General features: G+C 46.5%; 1 protein-coding gene across 11 annotated transcripts in view; it reads left to right on the top strand.

The window, feature by feature from the left end:
* The window catches only part of PTK2 (protein tyrosine kinase 2), a 258,431-nt gene that overhangs the window by 109,709 nt on the left and 131,693 nt on the right, over positions 1–17,029 (top strand). For all 11 annotated transcript variants that reach the window (XM_047842378.1, XM_047842374.1, XM_047842376.1 and 8 more), the window contains 2 exons: positions 3,230–3,317; positions 15,057–15,136. In XM_047842378.1, coding sequence (XP_047698334.1) covers positions 3,230–3,317; positions 15,057–15,136 — 168 coding nt within the window. The remainder of the gene's footprint in view (positions 1–3,229; positions 3,318–15,056; positions 15,137–17,029) is intronic.

Raw genomic sequence — 17,029 nt, 5'->3', positions numbered from 1 at the left:
GGGCGTCTCTCTGGTTTCGGAGCCGCCAGTGCCTTCTAGCAGTTTCGTTCTGCTTTGGGGCATTCCTGCATGGACTTCTGTAGAGGGATCCCCGTCTGCTTCTAAATAGCCCTGGGACCTCGGCCCGTTACCCGAGTCCCTGAAACTCTTTCCCCACCGGTGAAAACAGGAGGCCCTTCCTTTTCAGCCAGGGTGCTGCACTCGCCTCCGGGCCTCCTGCTTCTTCCCCCGGGTCCCCTGGCCGGCCCTACACACTGTCGCCTGCCTGGTCAGAGAAGTAGACGTCCTGTGACTCACCTGCTGTGCTCACAGTGCTCCGAGCCCCACAAGCACGCCGTGCAGGGTCCTCCGTGGTCTGCCACCTCCCGGTCCTGCCTTTCTACTCACTGCTTGCGCCCAGCGGGCCCAGCTGCGTCTGCCTTCCCACACATCCCCCAGCCTCAGGGCCTTCGTGCACCCCCTTCCGTCGTACTAGAACTCCTGTCCCTGCACGTGATTGCATGACTCCCTTCCTCCCTTCAGATCTTCATTAAGATGTCTCTGAATCTGAGTGTCCTTTGCTGGTCACCCTTTGCAAAATAATACTTTATCACGTGTCATTCCCCTCACCGTGCCTATTTGTCTGTGTCACTTTTACTGCCATCTTGTAGATACCTGTGTGTTTGCTGTATGAATCTGAGCACATATTGCATATAAACTTTCTGAGGGCTGGTGAGGACACCGAGGTGTGGGAAGGCCACGGCGGTCGGTGGTGGGCCACGGAGCCAGATGCCCAGCCCAGGCAGCCCCAGTGCAGGGCCCACGTTCTCTCTGCTCCTCTCAGGGCTGGTGCTGACTGAAAGAAGCCCGTGGGTCAAATGCTTATCGCAATTTCTGTCAGATCCTGAGTGGCCCTTGTCCGTTGAGGCATCGTCAGCATCAGCATCGGGATGCTGGACGTTAACAGCATGAACGTGCAGCCAGGCTGCCCAGCGTTTGACCTGGGATCCGTTTCCTCTCTGTTAGAATGGGAGGCACTAACAGCAGAGCCTCCGGTATCCTGTTTGAGTCCAAGCACGCTGGCTCGGAGCCCGTTGCTTCCTCTCAAGGAGCGTCACCTGCCTAGATCATGACACTTCTGTTCTCCGACTGTCGTGTGCATTAAGAGAAATAGCACATTTAAAGCACCTGCTAAGTCCCAAGTTAAAAATAAATGGAATCTATTGCGTTTCCACAAACAGTTGCCTGCCCCTTGTAGAATATCTGTAGTAAATGATTGACCTCTTTCCGAGAGTAGAAGTCAACGTGAACCTGATCGTTTGGCAATTGTGTATTTTAATAAGATGGACACTTAAAACTTTTAGCAGAACTTGTGTATGTGTATCATGCATTTTTTCCACCCTTAACTGAACCAAAAACATTGTATTGATTACTTTGTGTGTTTTCCTTGTGAGCCTGTTACATTTTTTAAAGATCGATTACTAAAACTTTAGGGAAAAAAACCCAGATCTTTCTATAACCTTTGGGTAGGCAAATATAAACAAAACACTTAAAGAATTTACTAAAAAGGAAAAGAATAAATAGGGCTGCATAAAAATTATGAACTTTGTTCCTCAAAAGATAGCATTAAAATGGAAATATTTTAAAAATAATTTTTAGGTGCGCCTGGGTGGCTCAGTCGGTTAAGCGTTGACTCTTGATTTTGGCTCGGGTCATGATCTCACGGTTCCTGAGATCAGGCCTCACCCACGTTGGGCTCTGCACTGATGGCACGGATCCTGCTTGGGATTCTCTCTCTCTCTCTTTCTCTCTCTCTCCCTCCCTCACTCCCTCCCCCTCTCTCTTTGCCCATCCCCTGCATGCATGCTTTCTCAAAATAAATAAATAAATAAATAAATATTAAAAAGGTAATTTTTAAAAGATAACCGTCAGGAGAGTGAAAGGCAGCTGTGGAGTGGCAGAACATACTGGCGGTCTAACAGTGGTCTCCCACTCTGAATACCTGAAGAATGCCCACAGGTCAGCTGGGGGTCGGGGAGGGGAGGCCCACAACCCTTTAGACAAAACAGACGTTTCACAAAAGGTCTCCAGAATGGCCCATCATCAGATGAGGGTGTGCCCCATCTCATCATCCATCGCGATGTGCCAGTCCGGTCCACACTGTACCTCCCTCCCGCAGTGTCCCGGACTAAAATGCAGGTACCAGGCAGAGGTGAGGGTGTGGGGAAACAGAGTGCCCCATGCTGCTGGTAGGACGGTGTGGCTTCTTCAGCTCCCTGACGGGCGGCATCTGTGGATACAGATGTGTGTGTGTTGTGATCGAGGGACTCTGCTCCTGGTCCCCCCCCCCCCCCCCCCGCCCTTTCCCAGCAGAGGTGTGTCCGTATGTTCACCAGAAGACACGAGTGAGAGAGCATTCTGGTGAAGTTCGTTTGTTTCGACCATTCTTGAAGCTTGGCTTCCTGAGCGACTAAATCATTTTATGTTTAATTTTTTTTAATGTTTATTTATTATTGAGAGAGAGAGAGACAGAGCATGAATGGGGGAGGGGCAGAGAGAGAGGGAGACACAGAATCTGAAGCAGGCTCCAGGCTCTGAGCTGTCAGCACAGAGCCCGACGTGGGGCTCGAACTCATGAACTGCGAGATCATGACCTGAGTTGAAGTCGGACGCTCAACCGACTGAGCCAGCAAGGTGCCCCATCATTTTATGTTTAGAGGAGGAAAAAAAAGAGTGTTTATAGCCGTTTCCTCATCAGGGCCACAAAGTAGTAATAACTCTGATGGCCTTTCGCGGTGATATGGGCTGTCACACAGGGCAGCCGTGACCGACCTTCAGCTGCTAGCTGGGCTCCACATCGCAAGCATTTGCCGCGAGTGAGAAAAAACCTAACATAGAAGAATGCATTCTGTGTGAGTCCGTGCACATCAGGGCAGCCGTCGAGGGGAGGTGTGAGGGGGTGCCGCCCGGCCCAGTGGGGGACAGTGACTGCTGGCCCTGTGCCTTCTGGATGTCTTTCCTGTCCTGTCTCCTTGCGGGATCACTGAGCTTCAGACAACACACGTGCATGTTCTTGTGCTGAAAGGTTTAAAACCATATGCTTAAAAACTGTGATTGTTTTTTACCTTATTTTAAAAATAATACTTCGAGTAATTGGTTATGTCATACTCACAATAATACTGTAATTACAGACTACGAGTTGAGAAAATTACTTCTTTCTAATTGTTCTATTTTCTGAATTGTTTTTTAGATATGAATTGAGAATTCGTTATTTGCCAAAAGGATTTCTAAACCAGTTTACTGAAGACAAGCCGACTCTGAATTTCTTCTATCAACAGGTATAGGAGGGTACTTTAATACACCTTTTTCTTTGTTTCTTTGAGTCCTACGTACTACATGGTTTTATCTTAGAATTAGATTAAACCTAATGTTCGGGAAAATAATAAATTTGGCACAGTATGGCAGTGAGAGTCTTTTAACCAGTGGGAAATTTTGAATTTTTGACACTTTGTGAATTCTTGTATGCTTAGGCAAGTCTTAAAAGAGACTTCTTTTATATGGAGACTGTAAGTCCTAAGTGACTCAACCACTGGCTTGTCTTTGATTCAAGTATAACGGTCATGCCTGAATATCAACAGATTTGTCGGGTTACAGAATTTATTGTCAGAGCCAGCTACATTGACATAATCTCAAGAACAACTTGCACAGTAAAGCCAGAATGGACTTTTTTTACATTGAGTAACTTGCTTTTTACCCCTTAAAATATTAGGCAATAAATACCTGTGGCATAAATGAACCAACACAATTTTATGACCAAATACTTGTTAGTTTTAGTGATGAGCATGGGGGGAAAAATGGTCTGAATAATATCCCAACATTTGCACACCATTTTGCAGGTAAATGCACTTGGTAATGTTTTGTTTTAATAAAAATATGTATTAAATGTCTGCTGTGGGTCAAGAACACAGATGAAATAAGTGAATTGCACGTTAAATTCGATTGAAGGTGCAGTGGGTGAGGATCTCCTGTACACGGTACTTTGCGTTCAGTCCTCTACTGTTGGTGGTCACGGGCCACGTGGTCGTACACAGGAGGGTCTGCTAACCCAGTGGGTGGAGTCCAGGGGGTCTGGAAAGTGTCACCGAGTCCCCAGCTTTGTAGATGAGGAAGAGCTGTACTTTAGGAAACCTGGTGCATTTAAAGCTGAGCTCAGAAGTTCTGAGAAGTGGGTGAGGGAGATACAGCCCACATCATAAAAAGGGAAGGTTCTAGGTTTCCTCCTGCAGAATAAAGGGAGCTATTTAAAGAATTTAAGTAGTGAGTGGCTTGACGAGAATTTTCGTTGTTAAATAAGATCACACTGATGTGATGGCGGCATCCGTCGTGCATTGGATGGGTCTTAAGGCTGCAAGCAAGTTAGGAGGCTGTTCAGCCATTTGGGCAAGAAACGGGGGAGAGAAAGGTCTGACTGTGGGTGTAGGCAACTTTAGTGGATGGATTTGATAGGACCGGGAGGCTGATCCAAATGGAGCATGAAAGGAAAGAAGAAAGAGGTTGATTGTGTCCGTCCAGGTGCCTGGTGTCAGGAAAGAGGCAAGGTTCGGTTACATTCAGAAGTAAGGTGGTAGGACGGTAGGTTGATGTACTTCCCAATGTGAGAAAACTGGGTGTTCCCCCTTCTCAGATCTAGGCTGTGAGAACAGGAGGCTGAGGTCGCTGTTTCTCGGTATTGGGTCTGTTTTCCTGTCTGTGGGGTGGAAGCGCCATTGGAAATGGCCAGTGAAATGCCAGTGGAAATGTGGGGTACCAGACTTGACGGGAGCCTGGGAAGGTTTACCACGATACGGAGATGCACGGGAAGAGGGCGTTTGCGTTTGGCGAAAAGGAAAGAGCGAAGCCCTCTTTAGATTCCGCCTGAGATTGCTGGAGGCCCGTTTGTACCGCAGAAATGATTTCTAGATTACAAACCGCTCCTCGTCTGTGTTTCCACAGCTCACCCTTAGCAATCTGGTGAGCTTTGAGTCGAAGTGAAGGAGGTGACAGGAGAGCTTAGTTAACTGATAGGTTTGCATCGTGTGTTTCTCTCTTGTAGATGATATTTATCACTGTTGGCACAATTTCCTTGAAAAAACCCACCCCCTGAGGAAATCTGTGACTACTTCAGTGACACGGATTTCTGGAATTCATCAAACAGGCCTCATTAGCTCACGGCCACTGCAGGCCGACCTCGCAGTTGGTGGCGTTCTTGTTCCTTCCACACTATGGCTGCGTGTCCTAGTTGTTCCCCGTAGGAGGCCTTGCTCGTATCTCTGATTAAAAGCACTTCACATGCTGGTGTGGCCCCAGTTTTCTCTTACTCCTAGGACGTGTCTCGCAGCGGCCTGCATGGTTCGGTTGAACGGCCTTTATGAAAAACCCCGGAGGGAGTGAGTGTGCACGCGGTAGTGGCCCACTGTGCGTTTAACGGCTCCGTGAGTCTCCGCGTGCTTACCTGTCTCACCTGCTCAAATACCGATGAAGTGAGGTAGGATTGTCTGCCACACAAGTGCCCAGGTATGGTTTGAATCGCAGTCCACAGGCGGCACCAGACCTCTGAGCGCGTGGCATCTACAGTTTACCTGTCATGACGCGAGTGGGGCTGCACGTTCCGGGATGGCGCGTGTCTCTCTTGCCTTCCTGTGTGCTCTCCACATGAGCTCCCGGCCCCTTCACCCCCCGCTCTGCTTTCTCCTGTTCCTACACTTTCTCTTCTTCAGCCTGCCCTCTTTTTAACCTTTTACACTTAGTTATACAGTTTTAGACAGTCCCGAAAATATTCTAAAGCATCACTTAAAGTATCTCTACCCTAATAATTACTTTCATTTCGCATATAATTTTGTAATATTCTCCCAAGTACCTGTATTTTAAGAGAAACACAAGTGTAGCTGTGATCCCACCCCTTCCCCGTGTCGATGGCTCATCCAAGCCGGTATCTCAGGCCTAAGTGACAGGAAACAGAGGGAGGTAAAGGCGGCACTCAGACTACAGGGGAGGAGGACAGAGGGGCGGAGGAGAATGCTGTTAGTTGTCACAGCCCCTGATCGGCAGGTACGGGAGGGGCCACGAGCATGGCCCTGAACTTCCGGTTGGGATGTGGCACCGCTGGCGGTTTTGTAAGTAAAAACAGTTGAATATTGGCAATTTGATACTCAAACTAGTAATTCTCCTTCCAGGGGCTTATTCTAAAGAGGTGAGATTCACACACGTGTAGGTACAGGACGCTCCTTGGAGCGTGGCAGTAACAAGTCGGAAAGTGGAACCGTGGCAGAGGTCTGTCGGGAAAAGCTTGGTTAATACATTCCTCCGGGTTTCAAATGTTCGCATCCACCCTGAGGAGGGAAGCACAGCTCTGCTCACGGAGGGGGAGGCTCGCCTGTAAAGTGCTGGCGCGTAGCACAGGCTGTGCGTAAAATGCGTAAAACATGTAATGTCCACTTACGGGAAAAAATGGATGTATTTGTACTTCCATTTGTTTTGGAAATAGTACGATTTTTGCCCTGCTGCTTCAGTAAGTACTTGTCTATTCATTTGACTTCTTGTGGTCACTTCGAGTGCGGCATCTGTCCTGTTGTGGGTGTGGACATTCTGGGGCTGTTCCAGGTAATCCGCGTGTTCTCCTGCGCGGGCAGCACCCACCTTGGGAGCAGCCTTCGTTCCGCTGTTGCAAAATCAGTTAGGAATTCAGAACGTTCTCCTGCTTAATCGTGCACGTGCCTGCACACACACAGTGAATACAATTTTGGCCCTTCAGCTGTTTATAGCCAAGGTCTATTCAACTGAGAATGGAATTGAAATATTTTGTAAGAACTTGAGTGTGGAAATTGTCACTGAGTTCTGAGATAAATTATCTTATACAGGCCTCAGAGCCAAATGACACCCATTCTGTAATTTCTAAAATCTTTAATACTTGATTCAAATAAATAAGATGCATACATATGTGCATACTTATATTTTCACTGAGTTCCAAGCTAAATGAGTCCATTTTAAGGACCCATTTAAGGGGTTCAGAATTTGATAACATTGATTCTTTTTTTTTTTTTAATTTTTAAAAATGTTTGTTTTTGAGAGAGAGAGAGAGGGAGGGAGGGAGGGAGGGAACGAGGGTGGGGAAGAGAGAGGGAGACAGAGAATTGAAAGCAGGCTCCAGGCTCCGAGATGTCAGCACAGAGCCTGACACAGGGCTTGAACTCATGAACTGTGAGATCATGACTTGATCACTGAAGTTGGATGCTCAACCAACTGAGCCATCCAGGCGCCCTGATTCTTTCTTTTTTTTTAAATGTTTATTTATTTTGAGAGAGAGTGTGAGCAGGGGAGGGACAGAGAGAAGGGGAGAGAGAATCCCCAGCAGGCTCCACGCTCAGTGCAGAGCCCAGCATGGGGCTCGATCTCACGAACCGCAAGATCATGACCTGTGTTGAAATCAAGTGTAAGATGCTCAACCAACTGAGCCCCCCCCCCCCCCAGATGCCCCGATTCTTTTTAATTGTTTAGCTTGGTAACATCTGATACATGTATCCTTTGTAAGTTATGATGCTTAGTAAAAAAAATGAGTACCTGTGATCCCACTCCCCAAGAGAAGAGAGCACAGCTGATGTTTCCCGGTCTGTGTCCCTGTCACATCCCCCCACCCCTGCGCCTCTACTCCATGCAGGTAACTGTGGTCCTGGGTATCCATTGTCCTTTGGCTTGCTTTTCTTTGCTGGTTGTGACACTGTACAGTGTGTGTGTGTGTGTGTGTGTGTGTGTGTGTGTGTGTGTGTGTGTGGTTCCGGCCTAGGGTAACAGCTGACCTGACATCTCCCTGCCCCCTCTGCATCCCAGCATCGGCCGGACCAGGACTTTGATTTGGTTTTGTTTGTTTGTCACCCAGCCATAGAAGCCTTCCAGAAGATGTTTAAAAAATGTTTTACTCAGCATTTTTAGTTGTTTTCAGTGAGCAGACTGTTCGAAACATTTGGTCCACTGTCTTGGTAGAAATATATATGATCATAAGGCGATTTAAAAGTATTCCATTTGGTTCATTTCTCAAATAATTCTGAATTGTGGTTGGAGGGTTCATTTGATACTAGTTGTCTAGTCGTTCAGACTCTGTTTAAACTTGTTTCATCACCCGGCACAGGCTGAGATTTTGTCAAGATTCCAGTTTTGCTTGAGGAGAATGCGTCTTGGATTGTTGAGCACCGAGTGTGATGAAAACCCATGAATTCAAGGTTGTTAACAGTGTCGTTCAGACCTCCTGTGTGGCTCACAGTCTGTTTCTTGCTTGAACAGACGTATTGCTGGGTACAGGGCAGGGCAGGAAGTGCTCTCTCACAGAGCTTTGATGTTTATTACTGCTGTTGAGAGGTTGACTCTCATCCTGTCTTTCTTTGAATGTGATCTGTCCTTTCTCTCTGGGCAGCTTTGAGACCTTTTCTCTGTCTTCTGTGTTTCACAGTTCTATTACAGACTAGGTGTGGATTTCCGGTCATTTTTTTCCTGCTTGATCTGTGATGTGCACCCTCTACCTGTGGGCTCGTGTCTTTTTATCAGTTCTTGAAATGCCTTTTGATAACCACTCAGACCTTGCCTTTTCTCTCTTCTTTGTTACTCCTCCTGCGTTCTCCCTGCGGGACTATGTTAGAACCTCTCAGGCTACACTCTCTGTGCAGCCACTTCCTTCTCCCGTCGGCTCTTTGCCCCCCGGGAATCTGTGATTCGGATCAATCTGTCAGAACACCAGCTCTTCTCCCCCGCAAACACTTGGATGTGTAATGCATTTGCTGAGTTTTTATTGAAGTTTTGTGTCCCTTCCCCCGTAAGAAAATCTGCCAGGCCATCTACTATGGCCCTTACTATTTTCTGATTTTTCTGCCTTTTCTTTCTTTTTTATTTCACATAGAGTTAATGTCTCTTCTGAATCTGAACTTCTTGGGCTTTGCATCTGTTCTGTCGGTGGTGGCTTACACTGACTCTTACTCAGTGATATGTTTCCTTGTGTGTTTGTTATGAGCTATTATTTTGCTGAATTTCCCATGTGGGAATCTATAGGATCTAGCTTGGGGATTAATGAACACTTCTGAGTGTTACCTGTTGTTATTTCTATTGTAGAAGAATAAGTATTTTTATTATTTTGGCTCTTTTATCAAGGTAGATACAAAAGTATTATGTTCAGTTCCTCTCTACCACCATTTCAATTCCATGAAACAGAGAACACTTATAATAATCTATTTTAATTTAATTTAACTCCTTATTTTGCAATTCCATCTATGCCCAACTGTTCTTTATACCCCTTATTTTGCATGGTGTCATGAAGGAAGCATGTCGGTGGAGTGTGCTGAGTGTTGGGTTACTAGTCGGGGATTATTTTGCAGATGCCGTTTTGTTTAAAGATGTAAACGTGACTACCACCCTGAGATACTACAAGTGATTCACTTAAGTGTTTTTGACCTATTTTAGAATATTTTGAAAGCTATTAATCAGCACACTCTAAAAATAAACTAGAATCTTGTTATAACCCTATTCACTGTAGAGCAGAAGTTTATGAAAGTAAGTTTTGATGCGAAAGCTAACGTCTCATTATAAACCAAGGGAAGTGTGTCTTACCCTGATACAAATTTGTCCTTTGCCATATAACATTTTATTCTTTATCACTCTGAAATTTCATTTGTTAAAGGTGTATTTGATTGGCACCCTTTTGCAAATAGTAGTGGCCATTAGTTGAAAGAACCATGTCCATGTTTAGTCAAGAAATTGTCATATTGACTAAATCTGTATTGATGCAGAACTTGTATAGAAATCGTTTGGCACTGGTGAAATTTTTGGCACTGGTGAAATTTTCAGTGCTTAAGATGCATCGGTCAGACATGGGGCTGTCCTTTTTTTCTCTTAAAGGTAGCTTAAGATTAAAACGAGTACAGGGGTGCCCGGGTGGTTCAGTCGGTTGAGCATCCGGCTTCAGCTCAGGTCACGATCTCATGGCTCATGAGTTCGAGCCCCGCATCGGGCTCCGTGCTGACAGCTCAGAGCCTGGAGCCTGCTTCGGATTCTGTGTCTCCCTCTCTCTCTGCCCCTAACCCACTCGCATTCTGTCTCTCTCTCAAAAATAAATAAACATTAAAAAAAAAAAACGAGTACAGTTAACCCTTGAACAAGGCAGAGGTGAGGGGCGCTGACCCCCTGCACAGTCGTAAATGCATGTACAACTTCTGACTCCCCCATAACTTAACTATTAGTAGCCTAGTGTTGATCAGAATGAAGCTTTACAGAAAATAGGAACAGTTAAATGTGTATTTTGTACATTCTATTTGTATTATATACGATGTTCTTACAGAAAAGTAAGCTAAGTTAGAGACAAAAAGTGATATTCAGGAAATAAGAGAAAATATATTTACAGTACTTACTGTATTTACCCAAAAATCCACACGTAGGGGGATCTGGGTGGTTCAAACACGTGTTCCTGTGTCAACTGTATATCCATCCATTTTGTCCTAAAAACACTGTGACATGATGGTGACTTGTGTGGCAAAAGGAGCACAGCAGGAACCTGTGAGAAGATGCAAAGGGCAGGACTGTAACTGAACTCCTGGCACAGAGTCTGGACTTGGCTGTGGAGACACGTGAGGCTCCAGGGTGTACGGCTTCCTGTTGATCAGCCTGCCTGTTCCTTGTACTCCCATTTTGTTTTTACTACTTTTTATTCAGATAATTGTGTTATCACAAACTGATTTCTCTATCTGTATTTTCTTGGCTGTAAAGCTTTCTGTAAGTTAAACGTCTTGAGAGAGCAGCTCCAAGAGGGAGATTCTAGCTTAATACCTGACATTTTCAACTCGAGAATGATCAGCTGTCCTTTTCCAGAAAGAAGGCAAAATAAATGTAAGTCTAACGTGAGTTATTAGACGGTATATTTTCTGTACTTATTTAATAGATTTAGTAATGTACATTCCTCCCTTCTTTGTCCACTCCCATATGTTTTTATTGATTTAAGAAGCACTCATGTTATTGAGGGCGTAGGTAAACCTGCATATTTATACTGGTCAGCCCACATTTCTTGATCACCCTTCTGTATGAAAGACTTCAGAAGTGTGAGGGCACTGGAAATTTGCCTTCAGTCCACCGTGGGGCCTTTGACAGACCTCACGTTGGTAGGAAGACCCCGGTCGTGGAGTCCCCAAAACGACCCTCAAGCTCAGTCACTCGCTAGGACGATGTACAGAACTTGGGTTGTTTGAAAAAACTCACGGCTATAAATATGGTTCTTGCCACAGAAGGAAGTCCAAATGCACCCTATCTCTTGAAGCAGGAAATTGACATTGTCATGTACACAGATTAGTTTAAAAAGCCAAACACCAGTTTTCAGGGGTCTTTTCTTTGAAGACTCTTGTGGACGTGCTGGACTTGAGATCAGCACGACGACAGTGGTCAGGAGAAGCAGGCGGTATGCGGGAAGCCGCTACATAGGCCCCTGCAGGCAACAGGCTGACGGGGTGGGGCTGTGTTCCCCACCTGCCCCTGGTCTCCTTCCCTGTGACAGAGCTCAGAGACGGTGTGTGCACACACTGAAGCCTGACTTATAGGGGTTGGCGGGTCTGGTGTGTGAATCCTCACTCTTAGAACACTTGCTGTGTGACCTTGGGTGAATTAAGTTTTCTGACCTTTATGTGTAAAATGGGACTATTGACCTTGAAGAGTTACCATAAAGATTGTAAGTGACATGTGACGGGCGCCTGGGTGGCTCAGTCGGTTAAGCATCTGACTCTTGGTTTCAGCTCAGGTCACAATCTTAGAGTTCGTGGGTTCGAGCCCTGTGTTGGGCTCTGCGCGGACAGTGCGGAGCCTGCTTGGGATTATCTCTCTCCCTCTCTCTCCTTCTTTCTCTGCCCCTCCCTTGAGTGCACGCGTGCTCTCTCTATCTCTCTCAAATTAAATAAACATTAAAAAAAAAAAACAAGAAGAAACCTGTGGAGCACCTGGCTCAGTACCTGGGCCCTGGTGAGTATCCCTCAAATCATAGGGAGCTCTGCTGTTACCACCTTTCTTGTTAGGCTTGTGCTGAGACTTCACCCAGGGCGATGGTGGTGCCCCACTCACGATGATGCTACCACAAGGGTGTCGTAAGGCATCACACAGAAGGCGGCCTGCCAGCATGCTCCGTACATTTACTGGAAGCAAGTTTGTACTCATATGCACACCTACATGCTCAGTAAAGGACATCCGTATCACAAATGAAAGCAATGAATTCCGCTGGGAGTTAGTAGGAGGTGAAAGGTAGTTAGGAAATGTCTTAGAAATGAACACTGAGTGTATATAACCCAGAGTCCAGAAGTAAAATCAGGATGCGAGCATGCTCGGTGGTTTTGGAGGACACCATGTCTGGAGGGACCCTCAGGGAACCTTAGTGGGCTCTCTGTCAGTGCTCCTACAAAGGGAGGTGGTGGCCACAGGGCTTGTGGTAAGGCTGCGGGGAGCTGAGGGTCTGTTGCGATGGCCTCTTCACGCGGGTCACATCAGTCACCCCAGGCCAGGGGCACACAGCTCCGAGAGCCAAGGGCGGTAGACTGTGTCTCAAGGAAAACAGCTTTTAAGTCATGTTCAGAGAGGGATCTTCTACAGAGATCGTTCAATTAGAATTTTCCCTTTTTGCGTTTCTGCAACTAACGTGAATTTGGTTTTGATGAATGAAATAATCAAACTTCTGACTTCTGTTGTATTTTTCCACCTGTGAAAACTGTTTAGAAATTGTTAAGCTTTAAGATAAGTTTGTTATGATGACTTTTACTCCTCATGTTATCGATGCTCTGCTGTGGTTTCTTTGAAGTCCACACCAGACCATAAACCGAGATCAACAGTTTCAGTCAGAACAACCGTGCTATTTCTCTCACTCCTGTAAACACATGTCTGCATTTATCTCTTGGCCTTTATTTCTTGTTCAATAATAAATCTACTTCTGATGCAAAAACTTAGTTTTTAAATTTGGGGTTTTTTTGTTTTGTTTTGGGGTTTTTTTTTTTGGTATGTAGGAGAAAGGACTAATTCAAGTATAAACAAAGTGATTCTAGAATTAAAACTTTTTACTTCATTTCGTGGACTGAGTAAATCAGTCCCACTGACTCAGTCTTCAGTGCCCACCAACTGCCACGTATAGAAGTTACTGTCACTTCCTTACATGGAAAATAGTATTTACACACGGAGGTACCCAAACCCCACCTTGAGCCCTTTATTAATTGATTCATTTGCCCGCTCATTCGTCAGGAGATATTATTGACCAGCTCGCTCTAGGTGCTAATGCAGAACATGAGGCAGAGGTTTTGAGAGGAAACGGTGTTCAGACCAGAAGTCGCAGATGGCTGGCCACTGCTGGGCGAGTGGCCATCGCTCCTCCCCTGCGAGAGAGGAGTGAGTAGGTGAGCACCGTTCACACCGGGTTCTAGAGTCTCAGTACGCAGACAAGGATGTTCCCGTCTGAAGACTTTTCTCTTCCCTGTAAGAAAGACTGTGGCGAATCGGCTGGAGGAAGTGGGAATCCGTGTGTCAACGCACTTCCTAGGCAGACGCTGCCGAGCTCCCGGGCAGTCTCCGCTCACCGTGCGAGGTTCGCCGTCCTGGACTGAGGCCGAGCGTATGCTGTCGTGTGGTTTCTCCTGTTGGTCAGCAGTAGGCACGGACAAGGACGCGGTGGTCGGTTCCTATGTGTTGGTGTTGCCAGGCAGGCAGAATAAAGGGTTGATGACAGACCGAGAAGTTGAGGTTCTTTGTGAGGGAAAGTCGTGATGACAAAATCTCTAATGCAAAGGAGTCACGAACTGGGGAGTAGAAATCCTTTGAGCGGGTGAACCGACAGGCTAGGAGGTAATAGTTGAAGAGCAGGATCTTTGGAATCTGTTTCAAGGGCCAAGGTCAACACACTTTTTCTGTAGTGGGCCCAAGTGTAAATATTTTAGTGTTGAGCCAAGAGGCAAAACCAAGGCTTTTGGAAATACTTCTCTAATAAGACACGAGACGGATTTCCACAAAAGTCTGCGTGGGCCAAGTTCATAATAATCGAGTGCAGTTTTTTGTAATACAGGCCTGCTAATGAGAACAATGCAGTTCCTTTTAGGGGCATGGTAACACTTCACTAACCGAGGCTCAGAATAGTGCTCCCCATCACCGAATCGGTTGCAGGTGTCGATCCCTTAATGCTAATCTATGAGGAGATTTTACATATTTTGTCTTGGGAGGTGTCTTCACACTGACAGGTGCTCTCAGAGCTGCCGTCAGTCCCTCAGTTACTTTAGTTGAGCGTAATCGTTACGCAGAAGGTGCCCGTGGAATTGTTTTTAGATTCTGCTCCTTGTCGTAGATTTTCCACATGTTAAGACTTTGTGGATTAGTCACTTACACACGGTAGCGAGGTGGAGGCCTGTCAGTCGCAGGGCTAAATGGATTTTGAAACGTGAATTTTCTGGGGCGCCTGGGTGGCTCGGTCGGTTGAGTGTCGGACTTCGGCTCAGGTCATGATCTCACGGCTTGTGGGTTTGAGCCCCGTGTCGGGCTCTGTGCGGACAGCTCGGAGCCTGGAGCCTCTTCAGATTCTGTGTCTCCCTCCCTCTCTGCCCCTCCCCTGCTCAGGCTCTGTCTCTCAAAAATAAACGTTAAAAAAAAAAAAAAAAAAAGAAATATGTGAATTTTCTGCCCTGGCCATTTGGGTCCAAGAATGCTGCTGGGACTGTAGTTTGAGTTCAGGAAACACATCCACTGCAAGTTTGCGGGGAAATGGAGATCCCTTCTGGTTTTCGTTCAGATGATGTGAGTTGCTTCTTAAGTTGAAGTGCTCGTGGAGTATATGGGTTCTTAGTAAGAGCCCGTTTTATTTCTTTAACCACTTTTTGGCATTACTCATTTTCATATCCAGCCTCTACCGTAATTATTGACACAGTGGGTGTAAAGGACCTAAAAGGCACTCTAAAAGACAGATCACAGATCTACGAGATCTAAAAGACAGTCACGGAGCGAGTACCTCTGCGGTGTGCTCTTTAAAACGGCCTTGTTTCCCCGATGCCTTCCCACTGCAGGTGAAAAGTGACTACATGTCGGAGATAGCTGACCGGGTGGACCAGGACATCGCTTTGAAGCTGGGCTGCCTAGAAATACGGTAAGGTGGCAACTGTGCATTGAGGGCTTTGTTCATCATCTTCGTTAGTTTTGGAAATTATCCAGCTATCTCCATTTTTCTCATAAAGATTATTAATCAAATACCGAATAAAATCTGAGATTTTGAATTAGGTTGTCAGTGCTTATTTCAGGAATCTTCGGGTCTTTTAAAGAGATGTTTCATTGTAATTAGAATGGCGTGATTCGTACCATTGCGCATGGGTGAGCAGGTGTGAGAGCGCACCGCAGTGATTTCCTGTGGTGACAGGTGTGCGATGTCCCAGTTGCCAGCCGCTAGCCAGTGGGTACTGAGGGGTGCCGTGTGCGAGTGCACATCACGTAAATTGAGACATAAAGAGCCACACATGGCCAGTGGCCACCGTGTTGCAGGTTTAAGGGAAGCGGAAATCTGAGAATATGTTTCCTATTTCTGAGAACGTGTGTCACCATTTGTCATACGTTATCTCCTATGCTACCATATTAAAATTTGAATAAAAGAATATTTTACGGTTTTCAGGTAGGCTTTCAATTAAAATTTACTCTGGGCTGCTAGTTTAAGATGAGCTGGTTAAACTAGCCAAAATTTAATCACATGTCCTCAAAACAGTGATAATTCCCCCCCCATCACCATTTTTTATATTGCATAAGGCTGTTAGATAACATTTTCTACGAGGACCCCAAGATGGTTAAGCGTAGCTCTCAACTCCTCCTGAAAATGTGTCTTCGACTGTCACTGTATATCCAAGCAACAGAGGCCGTCCCTCACTAGTGTCCACGCTCCTGCTCCACTCCTGGCCCTTCCCAGTGTTACTTAGAGGTGTCCTTGGGCACACTTTTCTTACTGCACGGTCGTGCCGTGTGTTGTCTGCAACAGGGCTCAGGAGGCGTCAGCTTGCACGTGAGTGGTCTAGGTACCGCTCCGGCTTCTACACAGCTCTCTCCCTCCCTCCCACCCTGGCCTCCCACGGCACGTTTATCCGTCTCCTCTGCATCCTGCTCGGTACCAGTGGCTTTATTATGAAATAAGATGCTGAAGAAAAAGCTTGACAAATTAGCCACCCCACTAGCCACCCTTCCTTCAACCCCCCCCCCCCCTCCGCCACGGATAGAAAGCAAGAGAACAAATTATGTGACCCAGTTGGGGCCCTTTTTAATTTTTCGTCTCAATCTACTACTTTCCATCTTAAGTAGGCCAAAGAGAAGCCAATTTAAAAAACAAAACCAGTATTTCTATTATTACAGACAGGTTTGAAACAGAGTCTTCTTCTATGAAATGACTTGAGGGGATGTGCAGTGTCCGTGTCTCCCACAGCGTCTCCCACAGCAGCTCCAGCCGGGGTTTATGCTTTTGTGTAGAGGGAATCCCCCCGCCCCCCAACTCATGGCAGGTTTTGTAGAGACAGGACTTGGTTCCAGCAAGACCCGAAACTGCTTGAACGTGCAGTTTGGGGTAAGAAGGTAGAATTCAGACCGTGAACATTCAGAGTGGTGGACGGCACTTACCCAAGAGGAGCCCGGCCCCTCTGTCCCGCCAGAGTATCTGTCCCGTTACTGCCCGTGCGGTTGGCCTTCGTGGCACACGTGCGTCTGCAGCAGTGGGCGTGACGCTCGCCTGGCCGCAGCAGGAGTCCGCTGTCCCTTAGCTCGTAGGTGCAGTCTCTAGAGAAGGGACGAGGACAGCAGGCAGCGGACCTGGAGTCTCGTGTCTCCTCTTTACCAAGAGTCAAACCTGCTTCACGTCAGAAGAGAAAGTCAGATTGTCCAATAGGGACGAAGTCTGTGTTAAGTGACCTCGGCCTCACTGGGGCACGGGAATGATGCTGGAGGTCAGATCCGGTCTCTGTCACATAGTTTATATCGGGCGTTTGCGGCTGAGCCACAAAGTGGTTACTGT

Source organism: Prionailurus viverrinus, chromosome F2, assembly GCF_022837055.1.
Source record: "Prionailurus viverrinus isolate Anna chromosome F2, UM_Priviv_1.0, whole genome shotgun sequence".
Taxonomy (NCBI): Eukaryota; Metazoa; Chordata; class Mammalia; order Carnivora; family Felidae; genus Prionailurus; species Prionailurus viverrinus.
Note: the sequence above shows the minus strand (reverse complement) of the source record. Positions and strands in the feature narration are given on the sequence as shown.